The sequence below is a fragment of the Hippocampus comes genome, unplaced genomic scaffold (assembly GCF_001891065.2).
Source record: "Hippocampus comes isolate QL1 unplaced genomic scaffold, H_comes_QL1_v1.1 scaffold246, whole genome shotgun sequence".
In the NCBI taxonomy this organism is placed as follows: Eukaryota; Metazoa; Chordata; class Actinopteri; order Syngnathiformes; family Syngnathidae; genus Hippocampus; species Hippocampus comes.
In genome coordinates, this window is record NW_017806220.1 from 170,684 (window position 1) to 191,237 (window position 20,554).

Genomic DNA, 20,554 nt, shown 5'->3' on the forward strand with positions numbered 1-20,554 from the left:
CCCGGTGCGGGGAGCCGTATCCTGTCGCTTCCAGGTGCTTTATAGATAAAGTCCATCAGGGGGAAGCCCGACTTCTTGTCTGACCTTTCAGTGACATTTGACTTTTCATAATGGGATCTTTTTTTATTTTATTTATTTTTTTAACAACTTTTGAACATTTCTAAGTATTCCGTACAGTTACTTCAACATCGTGGTTCAATCGGGACTAAAAATAACACTGGTGAACACATTCTAATCAGAGATGGCTTTCATGTGGCCCGAAAAGTATTTTGGACGCTGATGTTAAAAATGTCTCTACTTTTTGCCGAGCACATCGGGTTGTTGAGCTATGTTTTGGTTTCTAAGTTTACCTATAAAAGCTTTCACAGTACGGATTTTACCAGATGTACTTTATAGCTATGACGTTTCGGAAAAAAAAAAAAATCCACGTGTTGCTGAATTCAACCCTCAATTCAAAACAATAAGAATAATAATTAATATTATTATGGAAACCTGATGTGTTCGAGAAAAAAAAAAATCCACGTGTTGCTGAATTCATCCCTCAATTCAAAACAATAATGATAATAATTATTATTATTATTATGGAAACCTGATGTGTTCGAGAAAAAAAAAACAAGGCTGATTCAAAAGCAGCGGCCCTGGAAATCTTGAAAAGTTGATTTGGATCTCTGATTAAAAAAAAATGGTTGCACAGTATAATGGGAAAGTTCATTTTCAAGTTTAGTTTGACCATACGTAGCCAAAGTGTGATGTGGAAAAGCATCACGGGTACGTTGCCTCTCTGACAAGTCAACCGCATCGTTGAAAAGCTGCAGCCTGCAATTTTCTGACGCGCACACACACAGCCGCTGACCTCCACATCAGTGAGTTTGAAAGCCAGGCTGCCACATGTACACATGTGACAAAGACAACACTCTCGGTCCCTGCAGTAGATAGACCAAGACAAGAACTCACCTGGTGTAGTTGGTGTGACTCTGAGCGGCCGTCCATCCGAGCTCCAACGCGAAAAGCACACACACGGTCCACACCCTGACCTCCATCCCGCTGCACCTCTTTGAGATTTGGAAAGACGGCGACAGCGGCGGTGGTGGAGGTGGCGGTTGGGAGCAGGAAGGAGGGACAAGCAGGGCAGAGGGTGGAGAGGAAAGGAGGAAGTGAAGGCTGAGGGGTTTGGAGAGGTCCACTCATGTACAGTGATGCTGCATGTTTTTTTTTTTTTCTTCAGATGTGTGTGTGTGTGTCAGACAGAGTGCCACTGTTGGGTGCGTGTGTTCATGACCGCACTATACTACAGTCAAGCCTTTCACATGCTCGCACTGCAGTTGAGCCACAGTGATGTCGCGAAGGGGCTGTGAAACGTTGAGTTGACCGAGGCCCCCTAGCGGCCGTGCAATATGCGACAAGGCAACGGAGCGCCAACGATGCAATCGATACACCGAAGAAAACCTGGTTTGGGTGTCAATGTCACTCCAGGTGATGCCGTTCTGTGCGGCCGCACATATCGCACATGCCAGAAACTGTCAGTAGTCCTTGCGAGAAGTCCTTATGTGAGTTGTCAATAAAATCTTTAAGGAAAAAAAAAATGTGAGCAATATTCGTAAGCTCGGGGGTTCCTTGTATCGTATTGTCACTATTGTCAAGAAATGCACACGTGCCGTCACTCCAGCGATGCCGTCCTGTGCGGCCGCACATATCGCACATGCCAGAAACTGTCAGTAGTCCTTGCGAGAAGTCCTTATGTGAGTTGTCAACAAAATCGTGAAGAAAAAAAAAATGTGAGCAATATTCGTGAGCTCGGGGGTTCCTTGTATCGTATTGTCACTATTGTCAAGAAATGCACACGTGCAGTGGATTTGGCCTGCTTGCTTAGTCCAAACAAGGGCATTCCTTTTGTCTTTTTTAAGCTGTGGCTGCAAACCACAGCTGAATTTGCTGTTTCTTGCTTGCTCCGGACACTTGCTTGTGCCCACGCCAAACCTCGCAAAGAAATTGAGTGCTGATAATTTCACCAGAAATGGAAAAAAAAAAAGGGGGAAACACAGGAAGGAAGGAAAATCATATTTCAAGTCCTTTTATTGTCTCTTTTTTTTTTTTTGTACAAATTTCACAAAAATATTGAGCAACTGTTGTAAACAGCAGCGATGCCATGAAGAAACCGAATATCACATGACCACGATAGAGACAAAAAAGGAAAACGTCAACGGGATTTTTATTTTATGATTTTTTTTTCCATCCTCTTGCAAAGAAACACTTCACCACACTTGCGCGCTTTTTCTTTCCTGCACCTCAAGTGAGGCCTGCTTGAATAAACTTTTGAAACGTCACACAGCTCGGGCCAGTCATCAACTCTCAACTCGCAATTGGGTGAACATATAAAAATATACACATTTTTACAAAATAAAGTCAGCCCGTCTTTCGCGGGACTGTGCATTTTCGCGTCCGATTTATGTACACGAGCCGATGTGATAAGGAGCAACAGAGAAGCCCAGCGACATTCATAGTGAGACGTCACGGACGTGAACATCACACGGGACATTGGTGAAGCACATCCATCTGTACATCAAAAAGGTGCATTTTTTTTTTTTGTTTTTTGTGACGCCTCTTCCGACTGAAATAAATATGACCTACAAGAGAGGAGGCGGAAGGCGCGTCGTGTGGAGTCCGTGGCGCCTCTCGCGTGATGTCATACGACGTAAGCGACAGTCAGGAATTAGTTTAGACAAGGAGTCGTAAATCCGAGTGCTCAATATTGGCGTCGCTCATCTTGTGTCATGATGTCACCGTAGGTGTACTTCAGGAAGGTACACATTAAAAGTTATAAACAGTAGTGCTTAATACTTCGTCTTTGGCCGCTTAGTGATTCATGTCAGACTGTGGCGGTCGAGCGGTGTCCTCCGCCGCCCCCGACGTGGCTCTCAGTTCGTCTGCGGTCACCGCTTGGCCGCTTTCTTGTGTTTTGCCTTCTTCCTCCTCCCCCTCGTCTTCCTCATCGTCGTCGTCGTCCTCGTCAGGGGGTTGTTCATCCATGGCCGCCTCTGACGAGCTTTTCTTGACCTTGGTGGCGCCCTCCTTTGGTGTCTTCAGGATGCTGCAAAGCTCCATCTCGTTGATCTCCACGTCGAAGGGGGCGGCGGCGTGGCGGACCGACGCGGGAGACTTGCAGCCTGCGCAGCCCTGAGAGGCGCAAAGGAATACGTCTGAGTCATATATGCAAAACTCGAGGCCCCCAAATGACAAAAATTAAAAAATTAAGCACGTCATGTCGCGTCACCACCACATTTGAAGCGAGCGGAGTCAAGTCATGACTTGGCTCCGAGATTTTCACGTTTTACGTTGTAATTTTGGGACTTTGAGCGGCACGTGGCCTTAAAAGCCGATGTCTAGACTGGTGAGTGACGTGGGTGTCGACAAATGAGAGAGTGGTTGAGAGTTAATTGAAAGTGTTCTGGCCACTGTATCTATCTTTGAACACTTGAGGGGGCATTACATGATGTTCCAATTAGCAGTGGTAGGCTACCTTAAATTAGCAAGCAATGTTTAGAGGTTATTTTCATGGACAGTCATTAATAAGTTAGATTTTATGATTTTTTTAAACAAATGTTAGCGTTTAATCGTTTCAGCCCCTTTGCAGTGGGAAATAATTGGTGCACCTTCCGAAAACAAGCGACTCAAGTCCGTTTGCTCAAGTCATTGTGACTTGCGTCCGCCACCTCGATTAAGCGGGAGTTAGCATACTCACGGAGATGTTGATGGCTCTGGGCAGGCGTCCCGTGCGCACCCAAGGGTGCACCTGGCTCAGCTCCCTCTTCTGTTCCTCCGTGAAGCGAGGCTGATGCTTCTGCATGCTCCTCAGCGCCTCGCGATCCTCACGCAGCACCGCCTCCACGTCCCTGTTAACACCGCGGTGAGAAAATGACATGAGGGGCGAAGTCACGTGGCATCACACGCAGCCAAACCGATCCTTTTGGCCGACGGCGGTACCTGATAGGCAGCTGGTAGGTCATCATGACCTTGTCGTCCGTGTTGGCCATCAGCAGCCAAATGGGGTCCTGCAAGACACATTTGATGAACTGCTCCTCGCCGCTGTCGCCACCGGTGCCGCTGCCCCCCGCTGGCTGCTTGCGGGCGTGGTCGTTCTCCAATGAGTCAATGCTACCAAAATATTTGCTGGTGTGGCTGCCCTGGCTACTACCTAGATGGGCACAAATTACAAAGGAGGAAATGTGAATGCTGAGCCAGAGTCAACTTCATTATATTGTTGTTTTTTTTTTTTTTGTCCTCTGACGAGAAAGAATGTGTCTGTACTCTGTAACGATAATTCAATGACGGTAATGGATCTCTACTAACTGGTGCCACTGGTGCCAGAGGAGCAGCATCCGTTAGAGCCGGAGCCAGAACCCGAGGACCTGGTGCCCGATGACCCAGATCCGGAGGCAGCAGAGCCGGTTCCCGAGCGCGAGTCTTCCTGCAGCAGCAGGTCCAGCAGGTCGCTGGAAGTCGACATGGCGTCGTTGTTGGACTCATTAGCTTCCCCCTGTGATGCAAGCAAAGGTCAACATTCCTTTTTTGGGGGAGATTTTCCAGGGTGAGAATAATTTGGGAATTTTCATGATAGTTCGTTTTATTTAGTTTGACTTTTTTTTTTAATGCAATTTGTTTTAATTAGGTTTTAGAGCAGGTTTTTATCTTTTTTTTTCCAAAATGCTTCACTTTCATTTATTTGTTTGTTTGTTTTTTAATGGTGTGTTTGTCGAGTGCGAGGTCATAAAAAAAAAAAGACAAACTACAATTCTCAAGTGACTGCCCATCCTTCTTCCGTACAGCGATACCGAACTAAATACATTTAAAATGAACCTCAAAAACTCACGCGTGAGCTTGACAGACGCAAACTTTCTCTCTGATTATTTGAGATTTGTTTTCCAATTTTACCTGTAATTAATTTGTTCATTTTCATTTTATCTATAACAACCTTCATATGGTCCAGATTGTTCAACACACACGCACGCATGCACACGCACACACACACACGCGCACACACACACACACACACACACACACACACACACACACACACACACACACACACACACAAATGTCAATGTAGCACATCCGTGATGAACACTGTACTTACATTCTCATTCTCCTTGGTGTTATCATCAGAGTTCCTTTGATTGGCTGAACTCTGCACGCCGGCCGGGCCGCCCTGCACGGTGGGCGGAGCCTGCTGTGCGGCCGCCAGCACGGTGGCGGACTCTAACCGGTTGCTTGGCGACTCTTCCAGCTGCAACAAATTGAGGGGGGAGGAGCATCGGGACTGGAAAAGGGGGGACTCTGCACCCTCGCGATCGGCGGGGGTCTGAGTGCAGGACTGGGGAGTGCTGCTTCGAGATGGCGCGCCCATGCCGGGAATGGACGCGGGGTTGCAAACGGCCGCGGGGACCGGGGCTTGGGGGGCGCTGGGGTAATTCAAGTTTTGACCGAAAAACGGCATGGGTGTGGCGCCTTGCTGGGGCATGGGCGCCCCCATCGGAGGGAACATGTAGTTGGGAAGAACCAAGGCCATCATGGGGGGCACCATTGGCGTCGGGGGGAAACGTGACGCATCTGGCACGGCTAAGGGCTGAGAGAGCGGCGGGTAGACCGGGTAGATCGGAACCATGCCGGGTGCGAACGGGGCCGAGGGATGGCTGGGCTGAGAGCAAACCGACGGCCAGGAGGAGGAATTTGTGGGGGCTCCCAGCGGCACGTTGAGGGGCCCGGCCGCCGCTCTGGTTCTGAGGTCTTGGTGCATCCCCGTGAGTCCCAGAGAGCTGTGCCTGTCAGAGGACTCCTGGTGCTTGAGCCGCTTGCCGCCACGGCCGCATCTGTGACTGGAGCCGCCCCCTGCGGCCGGGTAGTCACGAGAGCAACGCACCCCTAAAGGACACGCGACGAAGACAATCGTTTAGTTTTAAACCGACGTGCCGCAGAAGTTAAAAGAGCGTACCTCGCGCCAGAGGGTTGCCGGCGGGCGTGTGGCAGCGCACGGTCGAAGACGCCGTCTGATCGAAGACGCGCAGCTTGCTGAGGTCCTTGAAGCGGTCCAGGAAGGCCTGCTCCTCCTGCTGCGTGTGCGCCGACAGCACCTCCTTCGTCAGACCCAGCCGGCCGCCCCCGCCTGCCAACGCTGCGCCGCCCCCGCCGTGCCGGCTGTCCCTCTCCGGCTGAGTTGGCGGCGTAGCTTGAGGGAGGGGAGCGATGGGAGGAGGCGGGGGAGGAGGGGGAGGAGGAGGCGGAGGAGGAATATATATGGTAGGAGGCCCACTGGAGAGCGCAGTTGGAATGAGGGTGGGGGGAGCGTGTGTCGGAGTGCTCGGAGCCTCCTCCATCACGATGTCTGTCAAACAAACAGGAAAAAAAAAAATGTTCCAGTCAACCTACTTATATTTGTTTGGTACCTTGTGTCAGAGTTTTTCTTCGGACAAAGTTCAACAAATGACTCGGCACACAGGGAAGATTGTGATCTGATTCCCTTGGTTTAAGCTTTGAACCACAGATATGTTGACACTTTTCAGTCTGGTCTTCAACGAATCAACAAGTTGTAGACTTCGCAGATGACAAATGTCCGCCTGGGCGCGACACCCCGTTCCCAAACCGTCTTTTGATGTTCTGCAACACTTTGTTCACAAAATGTTGATTCCCACTTTGTGACCTTCTTCCATCTGTTCGCCCCCTTTGCTTTGACGTTGATAACTGTGGACTTCAAAAGCCCTCCGCCCAGACGACCGATATCTTTGCGCACAGGCATTTGGGGGCGCACTGAATACGCACCCAAACGTCTTGACATGCCCACATTAAATGAAACTTTCAACATTTTTGCTCGCAGATTTCTCTAATCACCTTGTCAGGATGAACGGTTTTGAAAAATAACCTAAATGTGACACCCCCACCCCCACACCCACACACCTCAGTATTACAATTAATATGCACAATCTTTCTGACAACTGCTGTGTTTCCCGACCTGATTCGGGCGGCTTCTTGTCTCCCACGTGCACGATGGTGCTACTGAAGCTACACTGGGACGTGACGGAGGCCACGCTCTCCGCCTTCATGGCCAACGTCAGCGGGGGCAGCGGAGGGGCTTCGCCTACCAAGCTAACTGACGCACCTGCAGGAGTCAAGTCACAAATGTGACACAACGCACAGACGGGACAAGCGGCGGAATGGATTCCGACGCTGACCTTTGGCGTTGCCGCCGGCTTCCTGCTTGTCTTCGTCGGAAGCGGATGTGCAGGAGGAGGAGCCGCACTTTCTTTTGATCGTATTGGGAATGTTGCAGCTTTCCAGGTACCTGGATGGCGTGTTCAAGAGGATCAGTGAGTATGGACTGTAAAGTCAAATGAAAAGCTGATTGGGATTTTGGTTCTGACCTTATGATGCTGTCCAGACAGTTGATCTGTTGGTAGGAATATCCAGGTGGGGACTCTTTCTGTACAAGCGGCGCAGGCACCAAATCTTTCAGTGGTTTGGTCATGTCAGCAATGAGGCCGCGAATGGGGTCGCTGTTGATGTCTCTCAGACTGCTTGTGGCAACTAAAGTCAACAAAAACGCCACTTCAGAGCCTCTTTCCAAGATGTTTCGCTAAATGATTCATACCAAGGGTGTGTTTTTTATGGTTGTTGTTTTTCACATTACCTGTGCTGGTGTTTTTTCTCGCCGGCGGCCTGTTTCGAGACTCGATGAAAACTTGCTGCCCATTAGTCTTGACCATGTGAACATCTTTGCAGATCTGCTGGAAGGTCATCTGCCGCGACCAAATGCACACCAACCCCAATTAGCTCACTCGGACCGGCGCCGGCAATGCAAGTGAGCGACACTTCCAACTCACGGGCTTGTGTAAGGCGACCGCAGCCGCGGCGTCGTCCATGGCGGGTCCGTTGCTGTCGCTGGAGGAGGCGGCCGAGGCGCCGAGATGCTGCGGCTGCGAGTGGCGCGAGCCCCGTGAGCCGCTGGAGCCCAGCGAGCTGTAACCCTGCGACCCGCCGCTGTGCACCGGCTGCACCAGCAGACGGTGGATCTGCTCGCTGAGCTGCACGATGTCGGGCGTGGTGGCGCGGCCCTCGCAGCCCGGCGCCGTGAACACGTCCTCGTTCAGCGGGCTCCTGGAGACGGAGAGAATGCTGCCTTGTACCTCGTAGCGCGCTCACTTTTCGTCGGTCGGTAAGTGGCGGTCGCTTACGTTCGGACTTTGTGGCGCCCTACGATGAAGGCCACCTTGCGGCTCCAAGGGTTGACAAAGGAAGACCAGCTGGTGTCGATGGTTAAGTATTCCCCGCTGCGGGCGCACATCCTCAACGGCGAATACTCGAACGGCTGGCCGGCAAACTGAAAGACTGCCGGGAGACGATCGTCAGAGGGATGCCGGCGGGGGATTTTGTGACAACATTTCAACGCGCGTTCCACTCACTCTTCTCGTGTATGGCCACCATAGTGGGCCTGTCTTCGGGGTGGATGTAAAGCAAAGTCGGGGTTCCCACCAAGTCCTGTGGCAGATATCCCAACAATGGCACCGCCCTGCACGCAGGTCATCATCAATACATAACAGGAGGACGTGGAACGGATTCAGACCGGCAGCCGGCAGAGCGCAGATGGCAGCCAAACGCGGCAGAAGGCGGCACAGCCGTAACGGCGTCATCAAAGGTGAGGAAACTGACCTCTCGTCGACTTCCTGGAAGAGGCAGCTGGGAGTGTGACTGGTGGTGAAGATCCTCTTGTCAGGAGGGATCCGAGGTGCTGACGGGGGAACATGCCAGGGAAGGGGGGGGGGCAATGTTTAGACATAAGCCCAGCGCTCACATGTCAGCGCTCGCACGTTGCATCCCGGGCTCTGTACGCGCTTGTAGCAAATGAATTTGCGTGTTTCAAACGGGCGAGACGCGGAGTGTGTTGTCGCCTTTCTGCAACCACGTGAGGAAAAAAAAAAAAACGCGTGAAGTCATCGCACTCCCGAGATGAGAATGTTTTTTTCTCATTGTGGCGCGGCGAGGGCTGGGTTAGTGTGACATTACGTTCATTATCCGCGCCTCGCAGCCGACAGTGAAAACAGAGCGCGGACTGGGTGTTTAGCATGCGCTCGTAATCCCGCGCACGCTTGCGGTTCACGATTCACAAGCTCGCTCATTTGTTTTGGTTTTGGGGTTTTTTTTTTGCGCTGCCAAATAGGACTGTAGTAGGTCAGAATGACAAGTTCAATAGTACCCTCGTATCCAGAGTGGACCCTCTCCGCGATGAGCAGGCAACACGGCTGCGGTTCGGCGGTATCCGAATCCCTGATGGTCAGCTGGTAGGGCGTCAGGCGAAACGGATAATAGCGCATCTCGCCGCCCTGCGTCCGGTCGGCGCTGATTCGACAGAACATGGACTTTTCCTGAGTGCAGTCCATCGCGGGCGAGGCTGAGGGGGGAGCAAGGGGACGGTCAAAAAAAAAACGATTGCCGACTGGTCGCGGCAGGAGCGGGCGCTCGCGCCAGTGTGCCCCGCCGGCTCACCGGATCCGATGCAGGACGCCCATAAGGGCAGGCGGCAAGGCGCCGTGCCGCTGTAGAAAGTGCTGATGTCCTGCGGAGCCAAAAGCTCCGAAAACATCGTGCCCTGGAGACACTCGGGCTTGCAGCGCAGCACCGACGATCCCTGAGGTGACACGTACACCACTTTCCCGGACAGAAAGGAGACCGCCATTGAGAACGTGTCCTGGGGAAAAGGAGGGCATCCATTTAGACGTTCGCTTCAAACTGGACTGGTGACTTTCTTTTTGGCCCACGCGTGAACTTACCGTGTTCTTTAGTGTGTATTCCGAAGTGATGTTGTCCAGCTCCTCGATGGTGAAGGCAGACAAGTCCAGGCTACAACCGTGACACTCTTCCACACTCCACTGGTGATAATACTCCTTGTTGGCTGGACACACAAAACGGCACGCGGTACATCAGCACCGAGTCCGACGATCCTGAGGTGTACAATTCCAGGCACTTTTGCTTCTTTTTATTTTATCAATACGAGGAGAGTGGCACTCATTTTCAGCCCTTGAGTTGCAGGGTTCGCTTTGTGGATCAGTTTAAAACGATCAGAATAATACATTCTCTCCAAGGATATTCATATTGCATTTCCAACTGAATGTTCAAGCGTTATGGACGCATTATTATTTACTCATTTCGAAAAGGACCCACACGGCAGAAGGAACTAATAATGCGCGCGGGTTGGAAGAAACTAATGGGCGGGCCGGAGTAGCGGCAGCCTGGCCCAGCGGGAATTTGCCACAAGTCCATATTACAAAGTCCGGGCCTAAACACGAGTGTGAATATTGCCGCAGTGACAATTTAATTTCCCGAAGAGGATAACGTAAGAAGTGTTTATTCATCTGTTGAGGATCTCACCTCGGACTTGTCTGACACACTGCAGGGCGTACTTGAGTGCATTGAGAGTGCTGGAGTGGCCCTTGGACTTGCGCTCCGCTGGCAAGCGCAGCTTGAGCTCCTTGATGGCCTTCATGAGCTCCTTCTGGGTCTGGACCCTCGCCGACTGATTGCTGCTGCAGCCAGATGTGGAGGGCGGGTCGTGTTCGGAGCTGGTAGACAGCAGGCTGTAGGCCAGCGAGCCGCTCGGCGGCGACAGGCTCTGCGAGTTGGAGCTGCAAAGAGCGGCGGCCGTTGAGACCGAAGCGAGCTTCCTTCTGCTTCCGAGCAGCAAGCTGACGAAGTTGCCCGCTTACCTCTTGTGGCTCTCTGTGGTCTCCAGCATCATGCCCGAGTCCTTGCCGTTGGACGAACCGTGCGAGCTGCGGGTGGACTGGCGCCCGCGGGAGCCCATGTCCCTCTCGCCGGAGTCGTTGCCGCTGGAGAGGCCGCCGTCCATGTCGTCCGAGTTGGGCCCCCTCTGATCGCCGGCTCCCGATCCTTCGCTGGGGGAGGACACGCCCCCGGCCCTGTTTCCGTGCTCCGGAGCAGAGACATTGGCGCCGGCCTTTGGCTGTTTGGAGTCGGCCTCCTGGCCGGTGTCTTTCTCGGCAGCCCTCGGCGCTCGCCCCCGAGCGTTGCTGCTGGCCGCTGACTGAGTGATGTCATAACTCATACTAGACTAGGATGAGGCTTGCGCTGCTGGTTTGAGGTGTCAGCCGAGGAAACAGTTCGACACGGCGTCGACTTAGGTGGGACTGCTATGTGCGTACAAGTGAATCATAGCTGATGGCTGCCTTATGTAATCAACTCAGGGGAGAAAGTCATGGTTTGTCGTGCAAAAAATGAATGTGTGAAATTTAGGGCTGAGATGCTTTCATCTCGCGTGAGACGGCCTTGGCACGGGCACGCAGACAGTTGAGAGAGACACTCGTTTCAGCGTGTATCTGGTTCTTTCACCTCCTGAGATGTGTTTGCAGGCAACGCGAAGGACACCTAAGAAGACAGAAAAACAGAATTGGGCAAAGAAAGCGAAGGCGTTTTGACTTCAGATGCCGCGCGGCATTGTTGCGCAATGACTAGCGTGCTTTGGCAACTATCTTCCAAAGACGAAAACAAACTAGTTTATCATCACGTCGGCCTCCCGCAACCGCGGCTGTGTCATGTTCACACCGCGGTTCCGAATGCTTGCCCTTCCGCCCAGATTAACGCCAATGAAAAGGCCTTTGAGAACATCAGGCCCGCTCCTATTTCCAAACTGCAAATGCGTACGCTCGCGTCTCCTTATAGAACAGGCGGACATGCGTTAGTGTCAGTCGTCATAGCTTAGGCCCCTTTGACTCAGAGGACAATCACCTACAAACAGGAGGAGGGACTGTCTGTAATAGATAATCTGCTAATAAACAGAGGTTTGCATCCTCAGGTATATATCTGGACACCACCTACGCAAGTGAAAGTCTCCTGCTATTTATTCCTTCGGGAAGGGAGACGCCCCGTAATCTCTTAAACCCCACAGACGCAAAGAAGACGACATCCCGGGCGTCACTACTTTCCAATTTATGCGCTCGCATGACCCAACAACTCCGTCTTTAGAAGGAGATTTTTGGTCATGTACGCCTACTGTCGTGTCACCACGGCCAGTCGCGGCTAGAACGGGTTGTGAGTGTCAGAGGAGTTATTATGTAACTCGAGGCACAACATTAACTTGGACACTGGCGCTGGTCAAATTTTGAAAACTATTCTAATTACAACCTCCCCCCAAAATTGCCATTGCGATTGACTTGGTGATTATTTTCTTCAAAGTCCTCTTCCCATGTCCTTTTAAACAAACACAAGCAAGATGTTGTCGTGTTCAAATTGTAGTCTGGATAATTTGAAAATGGCATTCGGCTGCATTGCGATATCAATTTGAATTTGATTAATTGATCAGCCCTCACATCCACATGGAAAACATGCAGCAAAGGCCAACGTGTTTGCTGCGATTGCGATGGTCTCCGGTCCAGTGTGGAATGAGCGCTCAGATTGGTCAGAGTGATGATGCACATTTTGCACATGTCAAAATGTGTGCGCCGCAGCCGAACAGTTGGGCATGCAAGTATGGCCGGGAAATATGCAAGCGGTGCATGCGAGTGGGTGTCGAGGCCGGCTGTCATCCATGCGGACTTCAACGGGCCTCGGTGGTTTAAAGCAAAGATGATGAGGCCGGAATGCTAAACGGCCATGACACTCTGCCAGACAAATCATTCACCAGATATGCACCGTGTAAGATTTGCACATGTCTAATATCCGAGATTCTCAAATGTGGGGCCAGCCCGATATATGGTGGCACTTTGGGACATGAGTTTAATTCCTTCGGTGACCACGATGGTTAATGGAAATGTCATTAATCCATTAATGTAAAAAAAAAAGTTTTTAACATGTTTTTTAATGAGAAAAAAAAATCACTGAAATATTGTATTCTATATAAACACAGTGGTGTCATAAACAAAATACAAAGAATGAGACCATTTTGTCACAATTTTTGCTTCAATTTGATGCGTAAATGTTAAACTTTCTTTGCAGCGGATAAAGAATATATGCCGGTGAGTATTCTTATATATCTGTCTAAATGTGTTGTTTTCACGTCCGTTGCTCAAAGAGTAAAATACGCACCGATGCAAAATGTTAGCCTGTGTGCCTATTGAGTTGCCCAGAATTCAGCCAGCGGAGGCTATGTGATTGTTTTAAATACACAATGAGTAATGCTCCTAATTTTACATTTAATTTGACAGCAAACTTCAACTGAGAGCGGCAACACACGGTTCGAAGACTATTTCTGGAAGAATTTCACATGACCCGCCAAACTGCTGCTTGTTGTGAAGTGAGTTGAGCCACTGCGACCTCTTTTTAAAAATAATCTGCCTGACTGCTAATTGGTCGCAGGGGCCAAGGCAGGTGCTTTGATCTCTTAGGCCTTGGGTGGGCTCTGAGTTCTTGTTGGACAGTCTGCCTTTTATTCCCCAATATGTATCCGATATGCGAGTAGTACGCAGAGCCCAAAATATCTCGACCTTTCTGGACATGTTCTCCATGCAGTTACAAGTGCTATGACACTGTCTGCGTGCGTGTGAAAAGACGATGTGACACGGGCACATGCTGCGAACGGAGCTGGACACTTGACTTGTGACACTTCCCTGTCGTTGTGTACAAAAGCTCGGCTGCGGGGAGGAGTGTACAGTACGTGCGGATGCTGGGGGGCGGGGTGGGGTCAGCACCGTGCGGGTACATGTGAGCATGTCCAGACGTATAGTGCTATAAAGTTTTATATCGAGACGAGCCGCGATGCATGTTTTCAAATGCATCCCATGATATCGGCCGACAGCAAAGCCGAAACTGCAACTCTTTACAAGCCCCGGACAGCAGGCACGTGTACGCGGCAACGTTTTCCACAGCCGTTCACGACTCCTGGTTGGCTAGCGGCCCAGACCAATCGGAGCGTGCGCCGCAGAGCCACAACCTGTCATTGGCCTGCCTTAGCCCCGCCCCCTCGCCTTGCTCGCCTGTATTCTGGCCGTATGCCGTCTGATCCCAGGTCATGGTTGAAAGCTTTGCAGTTGCTCAGCATTTCAAATCACAATCATGTTATAGGATATAAAACCTACATTGTGGGTCTTATATAGAGATTCAAATAATGTTTAGGAGACTGAAGCCACATGCAGACTTCACACGTAATGTAAAACATGCATATTTTCAATGCCCATTGCAGCTACAACTGATATTGGTGTGAGAATTCAGTTGCCGATAAAAAAACACAGAAGCTTCATTGCCAAGTGCACGATGAACGACGGGTTGCAGCTTGGGTACAAGATGTGCAATACTGTACGTTAAAGCTCGACACATGTTTTGATTGGCGTGCAGGCTTGCGCGGTCTACCAATAGATGGAAGGTGTGAGCAACAATAAAGTTTTATACCAGCACACATTCACCAAGCTGTAATACGTCTAAAAGAAGCGAACATCAGATTCCAAAATAGAAAACAGTACGGTACAAAGAGTGTTTTTGAATAACGTGGTCGAATCACGATTTTGTTTCTCTAATGTCAAAGGTAAACGCAGCTTGCTATATGTGTCAGAGAACAGTCTCCACCAGTAAACATCGAAAAATCAACATTCAACGTGTTAATGTGCAGTGATGATCATCTTATTCACGAATTATTGAAGAGGCAATTTTGTTCTACCGACGGTAAAATGCCCGTGAAAACAATCGACGTGATTGCGATGATTAGAATCACAATGCACGCTGCTTGCAAAATAGAACACCGTTAACTCCCAAAGTCACATTTTTTTCTGTATCCTAGTTTTAAAATTAAGTATTTGCTGAAAGCATTCTCTAGAACAAACAACGCACTACTCAAGATGTATTATATTTTTTAAGGGATATCGTACATTGTAGGGATAGGTTTCTGTGCTATTTGTTATTATCCTGATCTATCTGACGGCTAACGTGTTAGCATGCTAGCGCTAAGCCAAAAGGAAGAACTGAACTCAGAAGTCGACAACGTACCTTTTTAAATCTCCGTTGAAAATATATCAGCCGATCTTATATTCCACGTATCCAAAACATCGTGTCAATGCATCAAATATCCCCAAGGGTAGTGACTGCGTGTTTGTAAGCAGTTGCTTTCTCAGTCGACATCTTGCGATTGCAACTCGTCCCAGCCCCCATACAGGAGTGTACGCGCGCCAATACACGTGAGGATGCATGGGCGAGCGAGTCGAACGCCCTCATTGGACGTCGGCACACCTTATGCCACGCCCATAAAAGGGGCCAGGCGCGTTCTATTGGACGAGCGGGGCGGGGCTCGGAGCACGGGGCTCGCTTGTCACGTTGCAAACTGACTGCTCCCGAGTTCATTTCCCAACAGCGCAGAAACGTGAGAGGGCGGCGCCTTGCGCTCTTTGTTTACCGTAATACCAAACGTGTGAGGCCCAAACAAATTTCACAAAGGGATTGTCCTACGTTTTCTTTTCATAACAGTGTCTTTCCTTGATGTTTTTCCTCTCTTGATAAACAAAGTCAACTGAAAAAAATTAGTGTTCGTTATTTTATGTGCATACATGTATCAGGGGCAAATTCCTCAATGCGTTTTATTTCGGTCTTACGGGCAGTGCAGACACATTTCAACGTGCTCTCTGGCGCTGACGTCATTCCTTCTGCTCCCCCACTTCTCAAAGCACGTGGCAGGCGGTGTGGCAGTTCTGTGGCTGTAAACAGAGCAGATCTAGGGCACTTCGAGCCGTGTCAGGGAGTAAATAGGTGACTCATGTACTATTAAACCATGGCACCACAACAAGTAAATGATTTACACACATATATTTACATTCATAACGAAATTTGGTGTTTGGACTGTTTCTAAATAAGTTTTCATTTTTCCACACATGGTTTTCCGTAATGCTAAATATGTTCTAGGTATGGATGTGTTTTATGGTTTGGTAACAACACATTTATTACTCGTTGATCGGATTCTTCAGTAATGTGAAATTAATATTGCAGTGTAGAGTTGATAGATGGCTGTACACTAATGTCTGGCTCCCCCTTCTGGTTGGTAAGTGATTGTGCTATGCGCCGAATGAACTCGTCGTGTTTTTAGTGGATCTGCCTATTTGGACAGATTAGCAGACGTGTTTGCGGTCGTTTCCACACAATTATAACGTGGCACATTTTCTTCATTTGCTACCAAGGGTGTGTCATTCTCAACAAACATTTCATAAAAAACTCACCTCATATGGGCAGTCATTAAGCTGTCAATTATATTATGCTTTTTCCACTCTTTTTTTTCTGCACTGACAATGTGGTGGCTGTCAAAATGTGCATGTCTCTTTAAGAGCAGGGCGTGTCCGCTCCTCAGGAATCAGGAAGTACGTTTATGTTTGGTTAAAAAAAAGTCCCTCCTCAAGCTAGGCTGGTTGTACGTGTGTGTGATCGCGGAGGTCGAAGGCGAGGCTGCGAGAAACGTCACCAGCATCTCGGCCAGCTGCCGACGCCGCCGCCACTTTCACCCATGGACGGCCCGCCGGTGGTCACGGGTATGTGTCTCATCTTCAAGGCTTGTTCAACGGCGTGCGTGTTAGTCGACTGCCTCGTGTATATTTTCCATATTTTCTTCCGCTGCAGTAGAGGTACATCGTGGCGCAGGGAGTATGACCCTGATGTTGAAAAGTTGTTCTGAATAAAGTTCTTGGAGAATACAAGATCAAGGTTAATTTGCATAGGTGATGCGCATCTTGAGATGTATTTTACCTCTGCTTTAAACCGAGCGTTGTCACTCGCATAACACGGAATCTTTCTGCAAATAAAAGGGAAGCTCGTGCTCAATCCCTGACACAGCAAGCGTCGTTTGAGGTTCCTGAGGAAATGTGCTATTGAGGCTTGAAAGTCTCCATGATGTCTCAGTCTTGGAAGATGAAGGCCGTGTTTGAAAGCTCGAAAACCGAGACTCCTAAAGGTCAACTACTAGATCATGACGCTCACTCCTGTGTTGGTTGTCGATAAGCATCTAATCATACACATCAAGCATGGCCAGTCTGGTTACGCCACACTCATAGATGATGCATAGCGGTCACAGGAGGCCCACTGAGAAAACAATGTTTGCTAATCTGAGCAAAATTCATGCAAGTGTAACAATGGAATTGCACATATGTGAGTAAGTTCGCAAGCAGACCAAAGCCTGCGTTAGAGCAGCGTGACAGGATTGCCCCCCCCCCCCCAAAAAAAGAAAATCTGTCAAAATGCAAAGTCTTTTTGGAAAGACCACTTCAATCTGTGTAGAAAGTAGCAAGAATTTTCAAGATCAGATAGAGCTACAAATTGAGCTTTTGGTTGGGGGTGGGGGTTGAGCAATGTTTTTGTGTGATATCACCTTTAGAAAATGTGGTAAAAAAACACTTTCAAACTGAGTACACCGGTACAACTTCTGCATTTCTCAACATCATTCGCTGACAAATTTCAGTGAAAAAATATCCACCAATTTTTCGGGCTGGCCAAAATTCCGAGATGTCAACGGATCATAATCAGCGTCGTGTTTCAAATGTGTTTGTTTGTTTGTTTGTTTATTGAACATAACATATACAGTAATAAATTGACAGAAAGTAAGGTAAGTAAAATAGTAAAAAGGAAAGAGAAATCAGTCATCATACAACACAATTATTATGTTCAAAGGAGTAGGAAGAAGTAAAAAACGTATCTAGTCCTACCCCATGTTATGTATTTATATATAAATAGATCATTTTTATATCAATCAGAAAAGAAAGAAAGAAGGAAGAAGTCTCCATAAAGGCTCATCTGGTACCCGTGGAGGCTGCCGATACCAGCTCCCCACCCCCCAAAAAAATCTGACATTTTGTAAATCCTCTTCGGCAGTAACTGGTGCGATACTGCGGCAGTTTGACACATTTGGCGAGTCATTATCTGCGTCAGAAAGAAATGTCTAGAAAGGATTGGAGGAATTGGTTCTTGATAACCGTGAGTAGTCAAAGAGTGAGTACTCATACTGGTTGGTATAGGTCTGGAAAAAAAGTGGTATAGAACATCCTTAATTGTTTTGTTTTTTGTTTTTGCCAATTTATTTGTTACGCGGGAAAATTCCACCAATATGGCGTCTACTTCTGCATCTAAAGTTGATATGAAGTTCCTTTTGGAATGCCATGTTTTTGAAAGAGTAGTCAGTGTTCGCACAAAACCTTCAGACTTCTGCTAGGGGGCAAAACAAACAAACAAAATAAATAGGAAATGCTTACTAGAACATCTAAAGTTGATTTGGCGTTAAGTAGTCACTTTAAATAGATACAGACCATGTCATATGAGTTTGACTATGACTCATTGATTGTGAACACAGCCAGATCCACGGTTAAAAGAGGGTGCACACTTTTGCAATTATTTTAAACTGAGATATTTTTTTATTTTTGACATTCTGAAAAAAGTCCCTTGAGCTATATATCTTACATGTCACATAAAGAGGGGAAAAAAGTTGTGAAACTTTTTTTTTTTAACATCTCAAAAACCTGGCTTTTGAACAGGGGTGTGTCCACTTTTTATATCCAATGTGTTTGCCGATTAAGCCGATTTCCATCTATTCCTCCACGACGTTGACCTCCAAAATGTGCCACTCGCACATCTCTCCGGTTCAAGGATCAGGTTACTTGCCCTCTCTCAGCCCATCTTTCTCTTCGCCCTCCAGCCACTCAGACGACAGTTACCCGGAAAGGTGACGGGGCCGAGGGGGAGATCAACCCCGACTACACGGCCTTCGTGCTGGTGCCCATCTTCTTTCTACTGGGGCTGCTTGGGGTGGTCATCTGCCATGTGCTCAAGAGAAAGGGATATCGGTGCACTACCACAGAGGTGCCGGATGAGGACGAAGTGGAGGAGGCGTGTGAAGCAGAGGGAAAGGATCCGGAACTGGGCGGAGGTGAGGAAACTGAGTAATGAATGTACAATAAGTGATTATAATTACTAGCACTGGAAGCGGCCAACGTACAGTGGTGCTGAAATCAAGTCATTTCACAATAAGCGGGACTTTGGCAAATGGTGAACAGAAAAAAAAAAGTCTGTAAGCTGATTAATGGAACTCCCAGTTGACAGTTGCCTTCAATCTAAACATGAAACAGAGAAGTTATGTTTTTATTTTTTAAAACAAGCACCTTTCGCTCCGCTAGCTTGATGCTAAATAGCGCTTATACTCCAGTGCTATAACCCTTTAAGACACAGAATGAACACACACAGTAGTACATATAACAATGCAGCAGTACTCGCAGTTATATATTCTTTATCCTCTGTGTGAATGAGCTAAACAAGTGCCGCACTGATGAACTGAGATGGTTTAAAATGTCTCACACTATATTTGTCTGAGAAAGAACGATAGCAATTCAAGCCATGCAGTGTGACAACAACTGTCTCATGCTATTTAATGAAGTCATTACTCTGAGTGAAATTAGTTTTTATAGTCATTTATATTCATAACGTGTTTTGGTAACTTGGCACAATGGAGAAAAACAAAACGTCTTTGCACACACACGATCATGTTTTGTTTTTTTTTGTTTTTTAAAGGCAAAGTGTAGTCCAAAGAACTTGTTGCAATGACGTGTTCTGTGTGTCGCCACTGATTAAAAAAAAAACAAAACGGCACTATGATGAAAATTGCATGTCTGGGGGGGGCACATAGAACATATTATTGGCAACAACTTTTTTTAACTTGACTTTCTCCTACAACAAGCCGTCAGATAGCATTGGCTCAACGTTTATCAAAACATGTTCCAATAGCTTTGCTAGCACTGACAAGAAACTAAAACCTACATACACTTTACTTGTATGTGTTTATTTAGGTACAACGGAATTTTTAAATGCCAGAAACTGCAGATTTTTAGGGTGACAAAAGAAATGCAGGGCACAGATGAAAGTTTTTGTACTTATGGTGACACGAGGAGGCCAACATTCCTTCGTAGAGGACGCGCATTTTCATCTTATTTGACTTGTCATCTTACAAAGCTTGTTTTGAACACCAGGAAGTACATTCAAGCCACTGATTAGTTCGAGGAATGATCGAGGCACGGTTACTTGTAATTTCCATTGGCTCACTCACTGCGTGACAGCTGCGACGCATGTGAACTGCCGTTGCCGTTGTGACGAGAAGGTCATGCGGGCGACTGAGTTTTGAAGAAGCCTTTTGGGTCCTCCTTCCCGTAAACATTTTCAAACTTGCGCTTTTCCGTGTGCGCCGACATGAATCTTCATGTTTACTGTGCGCTGTTGCGGGCCTTTCCTCACTTTGTGATCCCACACGGGCCACTTCCTGGAATATCGCCGCTCCCCCGTAGTTGTTTCACATGGACCCACTCCCCTCTCCTGTGGCTCGACAAACAGCTCGCATTCATTGCGCTCATTCGCCCCGGAGCCTACTTTCCATTCTGCGGCGCTCAGATTGAATGCGCGGCGGCAGCGTGAGAACGTTTCAGTCGGCGGGCCTCGCATATCACAAGGCCGTGTTAGGCTTTCGCCTCTGCATTCCAGAGAATTCCTTTTCACCGTACACAGTGCGTTAGTGTTATTAGATGAGCAGGAAGCAGGAAACAGGCGAGCCGTCACAGGGGCG

At 48.4% G+C, this 20,554-nt stretch overlaps 3 protein-coding genes across 3 annotated transcripts in view; 1 reads left to right on the forward strand and 2 right to left on the reverse strand.

Annotated features, from left to right (window-relative positions):
* LOC109507036 (procollagen C-endopeptidase enhancer 2-like) overlaps nucleotides 1-1,215 on the reverse strand; it is a 5,812-nt gene extending 4,597 nt beyond the window's left edge. Inside the window, exon 1 of the mRNA XM_019856168.1 lies at nucleotides 955-1,215. Within this exon, the coding sequence (XP_019711727.1) occupies nucleotides 955-1,040 (86 nt within the window). The 5' untranslated portion in view covers nucleotides 1,041-1,215. The remainder of the gene's footprint in view (nucleotides 1-954) is intronic.
* Nucleotides 1,216-2,055: 840 nt separating this feature from the next.
* Nucleotides 2,056-15,147, reverse strand: per1b (period circadian clock 1b). The gene is made up of 20 exons (XM_019856073.1): nucleotides 14,971-15,147; nucleotides 10,746-11,424; nucleotides 10,411-10,664; nucleotides 9,813-9,934; nucleotides 9,529-9,730; nucleotides 9,239-9,433; nucleotides 8,695-8,773; nucleotides 8,448-8,554; nucleotides 8,220-8,373; nucleotides 7,869-8,142; nucleotides 7,676-7,784; nucleotides 7,410-7,572; nucleotides 7,221-7,330; nucleotides 7,001-7,147; nucleotides 5,987-6,376; nucleotides 5,132-5,916; nucleotides 4,348-4,534; nucleotides 3,982-4,192; nucleotides 3,740-3,890; nucleotides 2,056-3,174 (listed from the first exon to the last, which is right to left on the reverse strand). Exons 2-20 carry the CDS (start codon nucleotides 11,102-11,104, stop codon nucleotides 2,854-2,856), a joined length of 4,320 nt encoding a protein of 1,439 aa, XP_019711632.1. The 5' UTR covers nucleotides 11,105-11,424; nucleotides 14,971-15,147; the 3' UTR covers nucleotides 2,056-2,853.
* A 1,183-nt stretch (nucleotides 15,148-16,330) lies between these two features.
* The window catches only part of LOC109506982 (RELT-like protein 1), a 9,815-nt gene continuing 5,591 nt past the window's right edge, over nucleotides 16,331-20,554 (forward strand). Inside the window, exons 1-2 of the mRNA XM_019856074.1 lie at nucleotides 16,331-16,493; nucleotides 18,644-18,874. Coding sequence (XP_019711633.1) covers nucleotides 16,469-16,493; nucleotides 18,644-18,874 — 256 coding nt within the window. The 5' untranslated portion in view covers nucleotides 16,331-16,468. The remainder of the gene's footprint in view (nucleotides 16,494-18,643; nucleotides 18,875-20,554) is intronic.

Excerpts from the sequence above, each read along its gene's own strand:
- per1b (XM_019856073.1), bottom strand. The coding sequence starts at position 11,104 with ATGAGTTATGACATCACTCAGTCAGCGGCCAGCAGCAACGCTCGGGGG. Across the intron at positions 7,148-7,220 it reads AGCCGGCGGCAACGCCAAAG|GTGCGTCAGTTAGCTTGGTA; the intron begins GTCAGCGTCGGA and ends TGACTCCTGCAG. Across the intron at positions 4,535-5,131 it reads ACACCAAGGAGAATGAGAAT|GGGGAAGCTAATGAGTCCAA; the intron begins GTAAGTACAGTG and ends CTTGCATCACAG.